Here is a 19,038-nt window from a genome sequence, read left to right on the forward strand (position 1 = left end):
GCCCTGGCTGTCAGTGCCCGCACCTCGCCGTCCGCCTCGTCCGAATCGCTGGGCAGCCCGCCGAGCATCCCCCCGGGCTGCCGGGGCAGAGCCGGCTCCCCGCTGGCGGCGGTGGCAGCGGTGGCAGGCTGACAGTCCCCACCGAGGGGACCCATCCTGCCCCCCTGGCCCGGCCCCGGGCTATTCTTAGCTGCGAGGGACAGCTGAGCCTGCCGCGGGCGGGCGAGGGGGCCGGGCGGCGGGGGGACACCGGGGGCCCCCACCGCAGCCCAGCGCCCCGGGGCAGCCCCTTCGGCACGGCCGCCCCGCTGCCTCACGTCCTGGGGGGCTGTCCCCTCCTCGTCCAGAAACTCCAGGCAGTCCTTGAAGGTCTCCGTCTCCTCCGAGCACAGGGCGGAGTGGTAGGAGGAGACGGAGGAGCCCGACATGCTCTTGGCGAGGTCATCGCGAGGGAGGCCGGAGAGGTGGCCCTCCTCCTCCTCTTCCTCCTCCTCCGGCGTGGACCGCTGTCCCTCGCCACCGCTGCGGGGACCCTCACCATCGGTACCGGAGAGCTCGGGGTGGGACAGCAGGACGGGGCCCCTCTTCCCACGGGGCATCATGGCAGGGATGACCCCGGGGGGTGCCAGCCGATGCTGGGGGACCCTCCTCGGTGCCGGGGACGCTCTGCTGGGGACGCTGTCTCGACCTTCTGTCTGCCGGTGGCTGGGCCGGGCGGGACGGAGGGGCGATCACATGGACACCAGCGAGCGCCAGCCCGGGGGAGGCGACGCCAGGCGCATTGCAGGGATGCCACCACCAGCCCCCCTGAGGGGGATGCCGGGGGGCTGCCAGAACCATCCCCTGGCCCTTCACCGCTGCTCCCCATCCCTGCAGCCCAGGGGCCAGGGCATCCCTGCACCCCATGGGGTACCGGGGCTGTGCTCCTCAGGGGCTGGGGAACAAGCAGACGCCTGTGGGGATGTCCCGTCCTGGGCACTGAGGGCATGTCTGGACCCCAGTCTAGCCATGGCTCCTTTCCTGGCTCCTCTGCCCACCTCACCGTGGGGATGGTCTGTTCCAAACCTGGGACTTGCCTAAAAGCCACCCGGCCCCCCACAGCAGCCCTAGCAACAGGAACTGCAAGGAGCTGGGAGCAAACTCAGGGCTTGAAATCAAACCAGGCACCGAGCACTTCTGGGACTCACAAGAGCCCAGTGATGGATGGCTACCATCTGCCTTTTCTGGGGGGGGACCCAAAGCAAGCAGCATGGCAGGAGGGTCTCTGCAGCCTGCCAGCCCTGCCCTGTGCTGCCTTATGGGGGGATTTTTGCAGTGCAGCAGCAGTAGCAGGTGCTCCCCAGTGCTGCCAGCCCTGGAGCAACCTGATGCCCAAGTCCTCGGGTTCATGCAGGGACTAAATTTAAACCTTGGCAAGGAAGAGGAGAGGAAAGCGTCCCTGATAGCTGGCCTGGCCCTTAACCCTTTGCTGCTGAGTGGGGCTGTGCTTGCAGGTGGCATTTGTGGCCATGAGGAGTGGGAGCTGGAGTGGGGAAGATCTGAGGAGATCAGACATGGGCAGCACTTGCTGGCACTGTGGCCCTGTTCAACAGTGTGTACACAGGGCTTCAAATTCCTGCAGGATTTGCAGGGAGCCAGTGGGATGTGGCTGCCAGTGGAGGAGCTCCCTGTGCTGCCTGGATGACATGGTACATCCCAAAACCTTGAGCTGCTGCTTGGGTGCTGCAAACACCCTAAAGTCCCCGTGGTGAGGAGAGGAGATCTGTCTGGAAATGTCCCCAGGCCTGGTGGCACAGCAGCCTGGCTGGTGCCTGCTGAGTCACTGCTGGCTCTGGCCCTGGCACGATGCAGCTGGGAGCAGCGTGGGGACATGGGGTTTGGGATGGGGGATATGTACACACCCCCAGCCTGCAGCCCGATTTGCACTGCTGGGGGGATGGACAGACCCGCAGTAGGGAGGGGGTTCAGCCCCTGAGCTGTCTCCCCAGCCGGTCCAGATCCCAGGGAGATGCTGTTCTGTTCCCACCAGGCATACTGGTGGTTGTTGGGAAGGGGATGTGGGTCCATCCCGGGGTCCTGATGTCCTGCTGAACCTCCTGAGCTGCCTTGCTGATGCCTTCAGTGCATCCAGGGCACCATTATTGAGGGCAAGGAGGAAGAGCAGAGAGGGTACAAAGGGGCACCATGGGCAGTGGGAGCTGCTGAAGGTCTGGGTAAGAGAAAATAATCAATCTGGTGGGAGGGAGGATCACTGCAGCTCTCAGGGAAAGCTTCCTGTCTGCTGCCTGCGGTGCTGCTGTCCTGGCAGAGAGTGTGAGAGGGATTTAGGGCAATGACTTGGGTAACCACTTTAAACCCTTGCCCTGCCTCTTTCCCAGCACAGTTCTTTCATTCTGACACCCAGGTCCTGCCAGAACTGCAACAGTCTGAATGTCGACAGCTGTGGGCAGGGGTATGGGGGCTGTAAAGCACCACCCCCTCCCAGCCATCCATCCGCTTCCCCAACACCCGCTCCGGTGCTGCGGGACATGGGACAGCCCCGAACAAGCTCTGCTCCACGGCCCGAGGGCCGGGCTGCTGGCTTGTGGGGAGGAGAACTCCTGCCAGCACCTCCAAGGCTGCCATGATCAACCTGCCCGGGTGTGCTGCTGGAGCAGGGGGGGCCCGGCCGAGCACCCCATCTCTGCTGAGCACCCCTGCTGCAGCCTGCCGGGCTACACCTCCTCCCCCAGGTCCTGGGGTGCAGCACCCCCTCCTCCGGGTCCCTCATCATCTCCCGGGCGTGGCAGAGAACCAACGCCAAATACAGCTGCCTGAGGTGGAGAGGCTGCACCCAAAGCGGTGCCGGGACGGTGGGGGAGCAGTGTGTTCGGCCCAGGCTGGCCCAGCCCTGCTGGTTCCGTGCTGACCACATCTTTTGTTGAGCCGGCACAACAGCCCCAGCACCGCCGCTGCTCGTGGCCTCGTGGTGCTCACTGCAGTGAGGAGCGGGACAGCAGGGGCTGCTCGAAGCGGGACGGGACGGGACGGGACGTGCATCGCCTCTCCCACGCTTTTTGCAACTCTAGAGGAGCAGGAAGGACCGTCCCTGCTTGGCAGAGGCTTCCAGAGCCGCCTCTAGGCTTCGGAAGGGAACGAACCAGGTACCCAGAGCACCTGCCCGCCTCCCTCAGGCCGCTGCCCGGGCAGGAAAAGCCCCGCTCCTCAGCAGCCCCTGTCAGGACCTCCCCTCCTCATCCTCCCCGGCCCCGCCGCCATCTCCTGCAGCCCGCCGGCAAATGGCGGCAGCGCCGCGGGGCCCTCGCCGTCTCCTAGCAACGCCCCCCCCTCCGCCGCCATCTTGGAGCAGCCGCCGCTTCACTGCCCCCGGGCCAGCGGGTCCCGGGCAGGTCCAGGGGAGGTCCCGGGCAGTGCTCCGTGGCTCGGTTCTGCCGGTCCAGTCGCCGCTGGGGATGGGGATGGCGGCGGGGATGGCGGTCAGCTCCTCGCCCACGCCGGCTGAAGCTGCCGCGCTACAGTTTCGCGTGGAACAAAGTGGCAGAGGACACAGAGTCGCTCTTGTTTCGAAGTCAGCTTTTACCACGATACAGACAGGCACAGACACGTAAGTCTTTAGTTAAAAGAAAAAAACAATTAAAAAAGATCAAATAGCTATATAAACTCATTTGGAAGTCCTTAGTACCCCTGCAGGAGAGGAGAGCATCCAGCTGCACCCCGCTCCTAGGCCACCTCCACCACCCCCCTTCTGAGATCCAAGAAAGTCCAAAACCCATTGCATTTTGGTGGCAGATAGCCTGGGTAATGACAGCAGTGCACTCTGACAGCCACGAGACACAATTCTTCCCCCTCCATATCAAGTAGGATGCCATTGCTTTACAGAAAGACAGTGCTAGTGTTCATCACTGCTGAGGTGTTAGCACCAAATGCCCTTACAATGCAGGACACCAGCACCCAGATCCTCACCTGGATCCTTCCCTGTAGCAACAAAGAACATCTTATTGCTTTTTGAAATATTACTTTGCAGTCATCTCCTGCAATGTCTTTGTGTCTTTCCCAGTTGCAGAGAAGACTCTTAAAATTGTGCTTCTCCCAGGTGGTTTCCCACCTCCTGAACACATCTGGAGATCTTTGGATGAAAGGTGCAATCTGCTTCCAGTGCCAAACACAACGTAGGAGTTCAAGCTCCACGCAGGACACTGCAGGTACAGTAATGTTGGTTTTGGTCTCCCCCACCTGTGTCACAGCCATGGGAGTCAAACAGGAATGACAGGGAAGACACCAAACCTGGAACAAAGTCCAACCACTTTAATATATTTTCACATATATTCTACAAACTGTTTAGTGTATAAAAAGCAACATTTAAAGCATTTTGCTTTTTATACATGCACTTATTATGAGCTCAAAATTGGGAAATACCAGAATTAAGGCTGCCTGTCCTACTGCCAGCCTGATTGCCAAGCCTGAATACCCAAACCAAACATTTTTGCCCTTGTAAGTTTCAGAACAGCCGTTTTTTTTTACTGGTACTCTTCCCACCCTGAGTGGCTGATGAACTCTGCTCAGCTTCCCCAAGTGCTCCTATGAAATTGCCCAATGGGGAGCAAATGTTAACACAGAAATGGAGTGGGGGTTTTGTTAGTTTTTTTAGCATGCCACCATTTCATAGCATCAGTATCACTGCAGTGGTCTAATGATGCAGATGTCCGTGTCTCATCTGCAGAAGGACCAAACCTTAGTCTCCAAACCAAGACAAACACCACCAGAAAAGCTTCTCTTCCTGCAGCTCTGCCTTTGTTTGCTGCCAACCTCACTGCTGTAATGGACAGGACAGGGACACCAAGGGGACACTTTCTGGTACCTCCAGTCACTGCTCAGTACCAGTTGTCTGATACAAAATGTCCACGGGACAGAGCACCAGTGTGTGACAGCACTGTAACTCCCAGGCACCTGGGAAGCCTAAGCTTTAAAAGCAGTTTTAATTCTGGCATTTCTCAAACTTTTGAGCTCTTTGGTTCCTAGGTCTAAGCCAAGGCCATCTGTGGCATCCTGTGCTAGCTGCAGCGAGTTGTAATGAGGAGACAACAGAGAGCTTTTGGGTTTGAACAGATACTTTCCTCCAGGTCAGAGAGGTGAGCAGTGCACCTCCAGCACCTGCACCTTCAGTGCCTGCACTGTGTGGAGATGTCCTTTGTACAAACATGTTCCACATGTGGTACACACTTGTGGCACCCCACCAGAGAAAGGGGCTCAGGAGGTTAAGGATGCTCAGCTGGAGTAACTAACACTCTATCTCTGCTGCTGCTGAGTACAACCCCTCCTCAGCCTGCCTGCTTTCATAAATAAGGATCAGGAAAATAAAAAAAAAAGGACACTACCACATGGATCTTTTTCTTTACAATACTAATCTATACAGTGAAACATCCATTACTGCTCAGCAGAGTAAAAATATGCTACATCAAAATGGTACCAGAAAAAGCAGGACCCCTGTAAAGCTGGAGAAGGGTTTGCAGATAAAAATCAGAATTGAGCAGCCAGCTTAAAAAATATGCCACTGGAAATGTATGAGAAAATAAAGAGAGGGTTGTCCTGTCTCTAGAGGTTGGCAGACATCAGAATTGGTGCAGTTCACAGGCTCTCCTCCTCCTGTGCAGTGCTGCTGTCAGCATCGCAGCGGGTTGTCTCACCAGCTGGGAGCTGCTCCAGTGCTCCCCTCCAGCAGGTGAAGGAAGCGTGGTGTGTTACACTCCAGGAGGAAACAAACCGCTGCCTTCCACCAAAATCCTCCTCCCAGAGGGCTGCAGAAGCAAGGACACCCTCTGGGCACCAGCACAGGGGCTCAGCGTGCTTCACACTGCCCCGGTGAGACAGTGAACTGCAGGTCCAGGCTGGAGACAGGAAACCAAGACATCTGTCTGCTCTCCTGGGACGTGCACACTGTTACACTGTTTGATGGCAGGCAAACTACCGATGAAGATGGGCTCCAAACTAACAGCATTCCCCAGGGAATTAATTTACAAAGTGCCACTGGTCCTTGGAACCAATACAGAATACAGTATATTACAGCAAACACTAGCTCTGCAGCCCGTGTCGGCCCAGCTCTGCACAATATGCAGAAAAGAAATTGAATGTTCAGACTCTTTACAGTAGCCTCCTTCCCTTTTTAGACAAAGGAAAATAAAAACATAAGTTAAAACAGCAATAAATAAAACTCTAGGATGTGTGTGTACTGGTCAGCCCCCTTTGTGCATCCCAATCAGACTGGAGAGCTTCTCACAGTGCTCAAGTTTCAGTGATTCTGCTTTCTGTTTTAATCGCTCATCTCTGTAGAGCTTGGCCAAATTTGACAAATCAGACTCTGAAAGATGAAAAAAAAAAAATATATTAGGATGAAGCTGTGATCCTGCTTTAAGTAACTGTAACTCAGAGCTTTGTGATCCTTGTGGCATGTTGGCCACAATAATAACTCTTTTTAAAAACCTTTTTTTTCAGTGAAACTGGGCATGCTAACAACTTGCTTGAAAGAGAGGCCATCTGGTTTAACCAGGCTGGCTACTTAAGAAAACAGTGTTTTCATAACTGCTTGGAAACTCAGACATCTCTAATAACCCTCTCTACCAGTGCACTACCAGGACAACAACCAAAGCAAAAATAAGACTGGTTATTCCTGCCTACAAAGAAAACACCGGCTCTAAAATACAGCTTAGAAGTCAGGTAAGATTTTAAATTCTGTCAATGGTCTGCAGGACACACGGGTACTTTAAAATACTCAAATACTTAAAATATTTAAACTGAGTGCATAAAGAGGGGCTAGTTGGATGCCATTTGGTCTGGCACACAGCCCTTGTCTCAGGCTCAGCTGCTGCTCACATCTAAGGACAGCATCCTGCCCCACTGGCTGGGGACTGGTTGAGGTGGGTTACTCCACACTTACCAGCAGTGTGTAAGTTACAAGCCAGAAGGGCAGAGCCTCATGACTGCTTTTCCTGTTGCTGCCGTGGGGCTGTGTCAGCTGTCTGCAGGCTCCTGAGCCAAGCAGGAATTACCAGACACATCCCTGCCCACTGAGAAACACAGCTCCTGTGTCAGAGCCAACCCGCAAGGCCTCAGGGCTCCCACCCAAATACATACTTTAAGGTATAGATAATTGCTTTTTTCTGATGTTTCACTTCTCAGAATTCCAGCTCCCTTAGGCAAGAGGTTTGCCCAGAAGGCATAATAAATTATTTTAATTTTTTTTTTAATTGATTACAGGGAGGTGAACAGCTAGCTGAGGGATTTGTCTGAAAGACCCCTGTGCCCTTTCATTAACAATACAATCTCCAATGCACTTTGCACATTTTTTACCCTTCTCCTCAAAACTGAAATAATCCCATTGTTTAAATTACTTCCCTCCAGCCATTCAGGGAAGTTTCTGTTGCTGATTAGCTAAGGAAGCCTTAACACAGCTTTCTCCCTGAAGAATAATTTAGATCCAGGATTAGATGCACCTAAGAGAATAGCAGTAATTTGTTTCTGAAAAGGTCAGAATTTCCCTAAGCACAGACTACCTGATGACACTTCATTTTTCAAAGAGCTTTTATATATCTTTCAAGTCCCTTGTTTTACAAAACCATGCAGAGTAGAAAGAACTTCAGTAAGTCTCTGTCCCTGTCCCACTGAAATTTAAAGCCATTAAACTCTCCACCTGCTTACTTCACAAACTGACAGGCGTAAATGTTTGAGATCAGAAATGAATTTTCATCTTTTATAACTAAAATGCCACTCAGTCTGGCTGGGCACGTGGCCTTGACAAGCCTTCAGCAAAACTCTGGAGTCCAGAGTCCCAGGAGTTCTGATGTGAAGAACCTTACTTTACACTTCAGCTGATCTCCAAATGCTTGCACATTTGACAGCACTCATTCTGTCACGTTGGTTTCTTATGTTTTCCAACCTTTTTCATTTAGAGTTGTTCCTCTGTACTTTTTAAGGAGCTCCTAAAACACTCAGTTGTGACTATGCATCCTTCTCTCTGTTGCCTCTTTGTAATTTTCTACAACTCTGAGTTCTTTGTAGTCTTATTTGAAATCTGTGCTACCACACCTGAACAAAGTCTTGTAACAACCTGGGACATGTTGTTTTGTCCTTAACTGTATCACAGATTCCAGAAGAACACAACTCACAGCAGATGAAACTTTTACAGGCTCCTGTGCTGTGAAGGGAGGACTGCTGTCTCCTACAGCCCTATAAAAGTGACAGATTGAACAAAATCCCAATGCATCAGTTACTATTAAAGGCTTCATTAAGGCAGTGGGACACCAGGTGCCACTTCTCAAGTCATAAAATCCAGGACTTAAAAAAAAACCTACCAGTCTGATCCTCTGTAACTAATATGTGTCCATTTTGCTGGTGCTACAAGAGAAATGCACCCTTGGTAAACACAACAAACCTACCATTAATAGTCATCAACTGACAAAAAAAAATTAAAGGTTGACCACATGAAGATAAACATTTAATCAAGAATGAATGGACCAAGGTGATGATACACCAGCTGAGTAAGAACTGTCTCAACATTTCCAGAGCACTTTTCCCCAGCACTCCATCTTACACTCAGTTTATTTTTACAAACTGGGCTGCACTAAAGTTAGCTCAGGCTCTGCTGTGCTCATTACCTGCTTGCTGGCCTAGACCGTAAGCATTCTGAAAATGTGTGGTTTTGTTTTTTTTTTTTTAATTACAGTGGTCTCATCAGGCTATGGCTAATTGTGGACCCTGTAAATATATTTGCAGATGTGTGACTAATGCAGTCTCAAAGCATAAAAAGCTGCAGTGAGCACTGGTTTGCAGGCATGACCGGGAATTCTGTGCTGGATCATCTCCCCCTCCTGACTGCCAGCCCCTGCTGCCATTGTGGGGCAGGGCCCCCCATAGCTCCAGCTCTAGGTGAATGAGACAACAGGACCACTTTCAGCTGCATAAGGGCAATTAAAAAGACTTTTCTGTAAGCAGTAAATTCTATCCCTATAGCATAAAGCCTGCATTTATGGTTGTTACCAGCCACGTTATACCTAGAGGCTACTACTGTCAGCCAGAGATCTCAAAAACAAAGGGATTTTTATGGTTTTACATTATGGATTCTTTTACTGTCTACTTTCAGAGCCTACACTGGTATGTTTCGCTTTAAAAACAAGATTGGTAACTTTTATTTAAAGCAACCAAAACAGTCTCTGGATGAAAACAAAACAAGCCTTCCCATACAAAAAACTCCTGCCAATAGTTTTGAGTCAGCAACTGGATTGTTACCTCTAGCACAGGATCAAACAAGTCTTGTTCACACCAAATGGATGTTTTGTAAAGATCCTGTAAACAAATACAGCCTCAGTTTTTAGTAGTGTGCTGAGGGCTGTTTTACAGGGAGCAATTTAGAAAGCCCTCCCAGTGTGTAAGAGCAGCTTGCCTGGACTGTGGAACATTACACAGGAACAGCTCCTTCCAGTCTCCCTCCTGCACAGGCAGTAGTTTGTGTTGACTCATTTTAAGGTGGTTAAGTTCTTTAGCTGAAAAGAAATCAGTCCCAACATCCCAGCTTTCAGCTAGTCTTTCTAATTTGATTCCTGGTGTTTTGTGCAGTTCCAAGAGAAGCAGGGAATTGCTCCATTTCAAATAGACTCCAGGAGTAGTAATTAGGCAGTGATACAAGATGGGGTTAAGATTGATGCATTTATCTGTGCTGCTGAGTGACTTGGGGAAAAGAATGGTTCTGAATGATCACAGCTTTGTGTTGGACTCCCCTTTTGCATTCAATTCTTGTTTTTAAAAGACAGTCTTGACTATGGTGAAAAACAAGACTCATCTAAAGATAACAAATGCAAATAAGGGCACAAAACAAGTGCAGAAGTACACTTCTTGAAAACTGATACAGTCTGCTGCACAGTTACCAGAGGCACCTGGATGGGCTTTGGGCTCTCTTCTGGTTCAAGTTTTGAAGAAAAAGTTAAATCACCTTCTCACAGGGCCAGTCAAAGCAGAAATGATTCTGCTGCAGCAGAGGAAATGTGGAATAGGTGATGTCCTGAGACCTTTTTTAGCCCTAACAATCTGTCAGAGCTAGATAAATGTGGTGGGTTACACATTTAAAACATCATCACTAAGGGTCATCCAAGCATAAAAACCAAGTGGAAAGAATGTCTCAAATGGTGATATCTGCTTTCTCTTGGCTCTCAGAATCACCTACAGTGCATTTTGACAGCTCCTCAAGAATAGCAAAGTCAGTGTTAGGAGCAGATGTGAGAAATACCAGGCAAGGTTTGAGATGTTACAAGCACCACAAAATGAGGCTAAAACTGGCAGTGGTTTGTGAAGCACAGCCATCCTGCAGGTACTGCTGGCTGGTAGGCACATGTGTAACAAAAATAACTTACTTTGCTGTTTCTCCTTCCAGCAGCTGGTCTGAATATAGTCTATGTAATCTTTTTCAACAGTTTTCTCTAGTTCTTGAAGTTCTGCTCCTTGATAATTCTTTTCAAAGTTTTTATCAACATAGTAAGGCACCTGCAAGTTCTCTGTCTCTCTGCTAACAACGTGGCCTGTAGACCTGTGGGAACAAATGCAGGAAACAGGTTTTTTAGCAGTTCAAATAGAAAGGAATCGAGAGCTGTTTCTCCACATTAGCATTTTCAGAGGCCGCTGTTTACAACCTCACAGTTACTGTCTGCAGGACTATAGCTCCCTCAGCCAGCCAAGGAGGAAACTACAAGGCTCGGGCACAGCAAGCTACCAACAAAAATCACACTCTTCCTTAAAAACCACAGGAAAATACCTAATTTTTGGAGACATCTACAGAGAAGTGAGTCAGAGCTGACACTGTTCCTTCCAAATACCGTGTTTGTTCTTAACAGCTCAGTCAAGACACTCCCAAAACATAAGAGCAAATTTCATCTGTGCACAGGAACTCTGTGAACTTTATTCTGCTGGTTCTTTTTTTTTTGCAAGAAAGGTCCAGAAATAGGTGGGAATTGAGGACAAATATAGAGATCATAGGAAAAGCATACAGCCCTGGTATTGCTTAGGGCATAATGCAGTTGGATCTGGATTTTCCTGGTTTCTGGATCTTTTTTAATAAGAATTTGCTGGGGAGTTTCTAGTTATTTCCTTTAGGTTTTTGGAATCATCAGTAAGTGAAGTGGGGCATAGAATATCCTGCAGAACATCCTGCAGGTAGAATTAGCTACTCCAACACAGCCACTGGATTAAATCACACTTTTATGCTAAATTTCCTTATTTGAGCAAAGATACCCAGGCATTTTTTCAAATCACTGCCCAGAGCAAGAGGCAGGCAGCCAAATCACAAAGGTTACACTCTACTCAGTGGAATCCTGTTTGTCCCTTTTAATTCCTGGGCTCCTTTTTTTCCTCCTCTCTTGCCATGTCAAAGAGGTGTGCCCTCTTTTTATATAAACAATTTATTTTAGCTTTTAGGGCTTTTTTTTAGGATATGATTTAGAGAAACACCATAACTGTTTACCAGGCTCAGGCCTGACTATCTCAAGTCCACAGGAGAAGGGGAGGTAGTGAAGAAAAGCAGGAGAGATTAGCTGCTCTGGGGGCAGCGTGGGAGGCTTTACATGGGGCTGGCAGATAGCAAAAACACTCTAGAAAAAAAAAAACCCACCCAAAAAACAACCACTCTCTTGTTCTTATGCTAGGTTTACATACTGACATCTCGTGGTAAGAAAAAATAAAGGGTGTTGTTGGGCAACTGTGGCAGTGGAGAGCACACACACCTCAATTTAGGTGATTTTGCTTCTGAAAAAAAAAAAAAAAAAGAGCATGGGGAATGTCTGGAGCAGTCCCTGTTCCCCAAAGCCCCCCTGCCCCCTCCTTAAGAGCCTGGGGAGGTGAATGAACTGCTCAGCTCTTTCCCACTGTGGCTGCTCAGAGCAGCAAGAGGGTTTTCTCCCCTGCCCCATAAGCTCTGATGACAGCAGGGCTGGTGGTGTTCCCCCTGCTCCCAGAGCTCACCAGTTCACTCTGCCCTCTCCAGCCCTGGGATTCTGCTTTTGGACAGATGTTAAGCCACAGCATGTCAAGGCTTTAATGATGTGTGCAGCTTGACACCTCTTCCAGTGGAACTTATGCTCCAGAGCAGATCTGGATTCCTCCTGACAAGAGCAGGATCCATCTTTGTATCACTTCCCACAGGAACCTGAGGGGTGGTCAGGGGCTGAGCAGCCCTGAGCACACCCACATTCCTGCTACTGTCTGGCTGAGAAAGCTTTCTGGCTGGGTGCCTCTGTTTGTTCAGCACAACAAGGCACCCCAGAGTTAACTCCACAGTGATAACTCAGGGGAAATGGTCAGCAGAGACTGCTGGTATTTCCTTATTTACCAACTGATAACACTGAATGTGTGTGTGCTCTGCCAGCCCAGTTCTGTCTCCTCATCACCACCAGGGAAATGTGTCTCTAATGACTTACGATTTGTAGAACAGGCTGTAGGGTGGGTTTGTGGCCATCAGCTGGGTTATCACTGACACTATTATGATGATGAAAACTGGCATCAATTGAATAAATGCAGAGTAGGAGTTCTGAAAAGAAAAAACAGTAATTAGTAGTGCAGAAAAGAGAGGAAACAAAATGCATCTGTTCCCAGAAACCAGACTACCTGTCACAGATTAACAGTGGATTAGATGTAAACTGGAAAGAGTAAAAGAGGAATTGCATTCAGATTTTGAGGGATGACATTTTAACTGCAAGATAACCCTTATTAACAATCTCAGAGAGCTCTTTAAAGCCATTTTCTTTCCATTCTCTTTTCACAACATTTCTTTCATCTGCAGTTTCCTTCACAAGGTGTCAGATCCCCACAGTGCTGCTGCCTGACAACCCAGCCTGCAGGAACACACTGCACTTCCCATTTGTGCCTCCAGCTTTCCCTCCATCTTCTGAAGTTTGCTCAAACACTGGGTAAAATGACTGGAAAGTAAAGGGTTAAGAGACTGTGGTGTAACTTGGGACAGGATGCAAGAACTTGAATTCTGTTTTGTTTGAATGAATGTAGCAGAACAAAAGAGTGGGGAGGGGAGGGGAAATTATCAAAGGACCAAAAGGTTCTGGTAGCTATAGACAAAACACAGTTCTACACTTCTGCTCCTCCTGTGATTTGCAAACTGTCCTTCTAAGGTGTCTTTTCTCATCAGGAACACAATATAACGTCCAGCTATTTAGATCTTGCTGTCTGCCCTTGGGAAAGCTGCAAGAAGCTGAGGCAGAAGCAGGTGGGTTTCATTTGCCCAAGCTTAGCTGTCTGCAGGCTGCACCAGTTTTTTTTCAGAGCCCAACTATGAGACTTGCAGGGAATCTTCCCTGCAGAATGACCTCCTTAGTTAACAGCCTGCTGCAGGAGGAAGATTTTTCCAAGGTGGGTGGCATGTGTGTATGTGTGCTGGCAACAAATGACACTTGGTGTCTTTCCAGGTGGTTTCAGAGGTAGAAAAGTGTCCCAGGCCACCCTGCCCCAGGCTGGAAAATGTAAAGTAGTGCTTTATAAAAGCCCATCTAGTTACTCTTGGAAACATCCAGCTGCAGCACTTGAAGATAAACTCTGGGCAGGTAAGGATAGGAAGCCTGTCTTGGCTTCAGCTGTGTAAGCAGCCCCCTCACCCTGGTGAAACATTTAAGCCCAAGAGACCCTTCCCCTCCTGGCTACCTGTGGTCTGTTTTCTTCCTCCTCTTGCTCCTGTGTCCACGCTCTCTCATTCCGGTGCCTCCGTGGGTAATAGTGTGAATCTCTGGCTACATTTGAGAACATGTGGATATTCCCTGTTAAAAGCATCCAAGAGTCAGGATTTTCATCCAGTTGCAGGGACTCACTCACCTCTATTTCTGAGATCTTCTGGTTGATTATCCAGGCTTAGCCTACGTGGCCTGAGCTGTGAGACCTCAGATTAAGGAGAGCAAACAGACCTCAGATTTAATGCCCACATCATTCAAAAAGTCTACCAGAGAAGTTGGAAAGTTTGCCCCAAGTCCACCTTAATTTAAATCAAACTGTAGAAACATGCTGTGATGTTTATCATGGCATCTCATGTTTTAATACTGTTTTTGTCACATTCACCTGCAAGGCCATTGCTTGTCTTGTATCCCTAGGCTCTGAGCAGGAAAATTAATTTGCTTCACCAGACTCAGGCCATGAATTATGGCTTCCCATAATTACTGAATATGCTCTTTTCCACACGTTTCTACTTCCTCTTCCTTCAAGCTATTAATAGCTTAACTTAATGACTTTGTAACAGTGACAGAGATTTAAAAAAGGAGTTTAAAAAAAGAGTACAATTCAAGATTTCCTTTCTTGCACCCTGAATGTAGTTGATTTATTTTTAAAAACTAAAACGAGAAAAGAATTGCATATGCTGTTTTGAATTGAAGCTTCCAACTCTGATTTTATCATCATATGAATATCTTAATAATAGCTGTGCTCTCCTCTGTTGAAATTCAGAATGGCTTTGTATTCAGAGAATTGAAATGCATGGCCTTATCACACAGCAGAAATGCCAGTCTATTTTAAAGCCCTGGGAAAGATGTCACATTATTTCCCAGTCTTATTCTCTCCTTTCTCTGAATTTCCCAAAGAATTCTGCAGAAAGCCTGGGCAGAAGTGACCTTTGTTGCTGTGTTAAAACAAGTTTCATTGCTTGTTCAGAGGTTTTTCCAAGGGTTTCTATCAAGCTTGCAGTCAGAGTTCCAACAGAGAGCCAGAGAGGCTGGCTTGATGGAACAAAGTGTCTACCAGGCCTTGGAGGCAAGAAGGTTTCCAAGGGTGCTAAAGCAATTTGTTAGATACTGCCAGGAAAACCCCTGACAGACTAAAATGTTCTCACCCCTAACTAGTCAGAAGAGATGCTGGGAGGTAAGGAACGTGCTGTGGCAGCAGCACCAGCCATCTCCCCACTGTTCTGGGAGCACTCCTGGACAGCAAGGCTTTGAGCAATTTGGGGCAACAGAGCTGCTAAAATCTGCAGTGAAAACCATGCATTAAGGGAGCTTTTCCACACAAAGAAAGCTAGGAAGGGGGAAAAAAAAAACCAAACCAAACCAGTAAATCCCAAAGTTTTTGCTCTTTTCAGATGTCTCATGAACTCTGAGCAGTACCAAGAGATGCTGAACTTCCTCTAGAGTCTAGTGCCAGCTCACTGCATTTCCAAACCACTGCAGACAGATACTGACCTGTAGGGAAGTGCCCACCAAAAAACACGTTAAAGATTTCTTCAGGTGTAATGTCTGCTTCAAACTCTGTGTAATAATTGTAGTGCCTGTGCTGGCTGGTGCTGACGTGCTCCTGGTCACTGCCGAACTCATCGTATCGTAATCGTTTTTCTGGGTTACTCAGAACTGCAAAAGCATTGCCTATTGCTGGAGAGGGGATGAGAAGAAGTGTTACACAGGCACATCATGCACTACTTCCAGATCTTTCATAAGCAGAGTAGCAAGAAAGCCCCAAAAGACACAGAAAATCTGTGCTTGAGTTACTTTTCTGAGAACTGCCTTTGTTAGTGTCAGGACACTGGCATGACCTGTGATGGAACTTATTTCCTGCTGCCACCAAGGCCAGGGGGAAGACAAAAGTGTTAAAGAATATGGAAGGAGTTGAAATAATTGTAAGACTGAGGTGAGAGTTCACTTTGAGGGAAAATCTAACGTTTTATTAGGTCAAACTAAGCACTGGTACAGAGGTGAACCTACACGCAGTTAATACGAAGTTAGTGACTGCAGAGCCTAATTAAAATGCAGAGCCATATTCCCAGCTTTTCTGTGGGCAGAGATGCTTGTGAAACTGTACAGCTTATCTGTTTCACACTTCTTGTCAAACCACCAAGTAGTATTTTTTTGGTTCATCTTCCTCCTTGATCTTTGATAGAAGATGCCTGTAAACAAGCTCATAGAGAAATACAACCCTAACACACACACACAAAAAAAAAAAAGGAAAGCCCTTCAAAACCTCCTTATTCTAATAGGCCCTGAATTCAAACCTTACTTTCCTTGTGCTGCTTTACAATGCTGCTGTGGGCAGCTGCAACACAGCACAGAGGAGGCAAAAGATGTGTTTAGATGCTACTTGATACAGGTTCAGATGGCAGCATCACTGAAGAGTCCAGGTGCAGAATATCAGACTAGAATTTCTATGCCTACATATATATAAATATGTATGTATATAACTTGTGACACAGAGCAGTTCCTGACTGCACACACCCTCTCCTGCATGGCCAGGATCACTTCCAAACATCACCCTGACCCTTCAGCACTGCCTAGGAGTCAGACATGGCACACGCTGCCCTTCGCTTCTCAGGGAAACCTGTATCCTGGAAGATGAAGAGGCAAATCCCGCAGAGCAGCGGCTGCCCCGTGAGGCGCTGTGCCCGCTGTCAGGTGCCGGGACAGGCGGTGTGGTGCCGGGACAGGCGGTGTGGTGCCGGGACAGGCGGTGTGGTACCGGGACAGGCGGTGTGGTGCCGGGGCAGGCGGTGTGGTACCGGACAGGCGGTGTGGTGCCGGGACAGGCGGTGTGGTACCGGGACAGGCGGTGTGGTGCCGGGACAGGCGGTGTGGTACCGGGACAGCCGCTCCCCCGGGCCCTTCCCCCCCGGGACAGCTCCCGCCTCACCTTTGAAAGCCTCCGTGGCCCCGGGGGCGCGGTTCTTGTCAGGGTGGAATTTCAGGGCCAGTTTGCGGTAAGCTTTCTTCAGATCCTCCTCGCTGGCATCCCTCTCCACCCCCAGGATTTCATAGTAATTCCGACACCGCTTTATTCTGCAAAACACACACCAGATTTACCTACACCGGCCTGTTCCCCCCTCACCACAGACCCGCCGGCGGATCCGGACCCCTCCCCGCTCACCGCCGCACGCCATCCAGCTGCTCCGCCGTGTAGGTCATAGCGGCGGGCCCTGGGGGGGCCCTGGGGGAGCCTCCCTCCCGCCCGGCCCCCTCCGCGCCCCTTCGCGCCCCTCAGTGCCGGACGCTCCGGACCGCCCGCGCCGCCATCTTGTGCGCGGAGGCGGTGGCCGCGCGGTGCCCGCTGGGTAGGCGAGTCCCCAGCCCTGCCGGCGGACAGCGGACTACAGCTCCCAGCCTGCACCGCGCAGGGGGCGGGGCTCACCAGGAGCTTAAATAGGGCCGTGCGCAATGCGTCGACCGCGTGCTGCTTCGGGCGGGCTGCGCGAGGACGGGGGGAGGAGCCCCCTCAGAGCTCTCTCTTTCTTCCCCCTTTCAGCGCTGTCTCCCCCTCTGCCGCTGTGTCCCGCACCCATCTGGGATCCCTCCTGCGAGGATGGATCCGAGGGGCGATGTCGCTGTGTCCTGCTGCGTGTGCAGGGCTGCGGGAGGTGCGGCCGAGAGTAGAAGGAGCGTGGAGAAAGTCGTGTTCTGCTCCACACCTTGCTGCCCAGCGGTGGCTGGAAGCCCCTCAAGGGCACCCCCCTGCTGCAGCGCCCTTTAGCTGTTCCTCCTTTCACCTCATCACCAGTTAACGAGCTGTGGGAGGGGAGTCTCTGTCACAGGTGTGGGTATTTACCCCCTGGGTGCTTCGTGGGAGCACAGCACCTTGGAGAAGATTGCTCCCCTCATGTGAGCAGCAGCGGCTGGAAGTTAGGGGTTGTGACACCTTTATACTGTGTGTGCGTTCCTTCTTTTGGACAAAATCAAGGCTGGAATTTTGCTATTGGATGCAGATCAGCTTTAGCATGGAGAAGGTTCAAGTAATCATTCAGGAGTCTTTGGGAAGAAGGAGCATGAAGGAAGGGAATAAAGTAAGCATGAAACCATCTTTCAGTGGTCAGTGTGGAGTTAGTTAAAGCTTGACAATCACTGAAGTGCCTGATACCACCTGTGTTACCTTTGTGGGGTCTTCCTGGCACTAAAACCCTGTCTGTGAGGTGCAGTCCATGCACGGAGGCACACGGCTGACATCGGGAGTATCTGGATTCACCTACCTGGGAGTCATCTGGGACCCTGGGCTTCAGCAAACTCGCCGTTCTGGTGGATGCCGGGTGAGTAGAATGGTGTCATTTTATATTTCAAGAATTTTACCAGAATGGCTTTATTTCTTAAACAAATAGCTAGTTAAGCTACCTGGTGTGTGTGTGAAACTGTGTGACCATCGCATTCGTTTTGGTGAATGCTTAACTGCCAGCTGCAGAGCACAGCTCCTTCTGCCACTTGGCACATCTGTTATCCATCCTAGAGAATGAAATTGAGCTAAATTGCTGCTTTTCGTAAAACCATGGTTGGAAGTGTGTGCAGTGGTTCCTGCTTGGAATGCTTGGCTGGGTCTTTCCTTCACAGTTCACCTTCCAGGTTGATGGGTGTTTATACACATGTTAAAACCCCCAACAGAGTATCTGGGGTACTGCTGTTGAGGAGAGGAGGTGCTTTGTGTTGACTGTGGAGCTGGGGAAACCTGAGAGCAGGAGGTGTGAGGATGGGCAAAGGCTGAAGTAGTGGCAGAGTTAGAGCTTTAGTGTATTATGCTACTGAATAAGGCAGCTGAGGCCTCCAGAGATGTACCCAGCAGGGTGGTGTTCCTCTTACTGTCATGTGGCTGTTGCTGTCTCCATTGTCCTTGGTTGCTCCACTTAGAAGAATGGACTTTGCTGTGGGTGGTAGAAGCTGGTGGCAGTGGGGTGTGAGCCAGCTGGAGCTATCCAAGTGTGAGCTGTTGCACTGTGGAGCTTAACAGAGCTGTGGTTGTGGCAGCTCGGAGCTGCCCTGGTGGCTCTTGGTGCTGGGATAAGGTGGATGCTCTGGCTGAACTGGAAGGGGAATCTGACTTTCTGGGCTTATCAGGAAGCCCTGGGAAAGCAGTGGAACCATGAGGTGGGAGCTCTGGGTCCCAAAGCTCAGGAGCTGCAGTAGCTCAGGTTTTGCTTGTGACAACTCCTTTTTACACTCAGATAAAAGCATCTGTTCAGAGTCCTTGTTCTTTACATTGGTGTTTGAGCTTGTTGGACCTGTGAGAAGGTACCAATCTGCCTGCCTGCAGCTCAGCTCTTCATAAAATATTGAGGGT

At 49.8% G+C, this 19,038-nt stretch overlaps 1 protein-coding gene and 1 long non-coding RNA gene across 4 annotated transcripts; one reads left to right on the plus strand and one right to left on the minus strand.

The window, feature by feature from the left end:
* The first annotated feature begins 3,198 nt into the window (after positions 1–3,198).
* On the plus strand, positions 3,199–6,175 carry LOC115599063. Of its 2 annotated transcripts, none has more exons than XR_003988121.1 (2): positions 3,199–3,604; positions 4,058–6,175. It is a non-coding gene; the product is annotated as an uncharacterized LOC115599063 (long non-coding RNA). The 2 variants fall into 2 exon arrangements; XR_003988122.1 differs by having other exon boundaries at positions 4,094–6,175.
* DNAJC18 (DnaJ heat shock protein family (Hsp40) member C18) lies at positions 4,107–17,023 on the minus strand. Of its 2 annotated transcripts, none has more exons than XM_030459165.1 (7): positions 16,870–16,983; positions 16,636–16,781; positions 15,201–15,386; positions 13,684–13,796; positions 12,453–12,562; positions 10,398–10,570; positions 4,107–4,284 (listed from the first exon to the last, which is right to left on the minus strand). In XM_030459165.1, exons 1-7 carry the CDS (start codon positions 16,905–16,907, stop codon positions 4,178–4,180), a joined length of 873 nt encoding a protein of 290 aa, XP_030315025.1. In that variant the 5' UTR covers positions 16,908–16,983; the 3' UTR covers positions 4,107–4,177. The 2 variants fall into 2 exon arrangements, with proteins under 2 accessions (XP_030315025.1, XP_008501639.1); XM_008503417.2 differs by lacking the exon at positions 4,107–4,284 and adding an exon at positions 4,629–6,355 and having other exon boundaries at positions 16,870–17,023.
* Between the last annotated feature and the right edge of the window lie 2,015 nt (positions 17,024–19,038).

This window comes from Calypte anna, chromosome 13, assembly GCF_003957555.1.
Source record: "Calypte anna isolate BGI_N300 chromosome 13, bCalAnn1_v1.p, whole genome shotgun sequence".
NCBI classification, from domain to species: domain Eukaryota; kingdom Metazoa; phylum Chordata; class Aves; order Apodiformes; family Trochilidae; genus Calypte; species Calypte anna.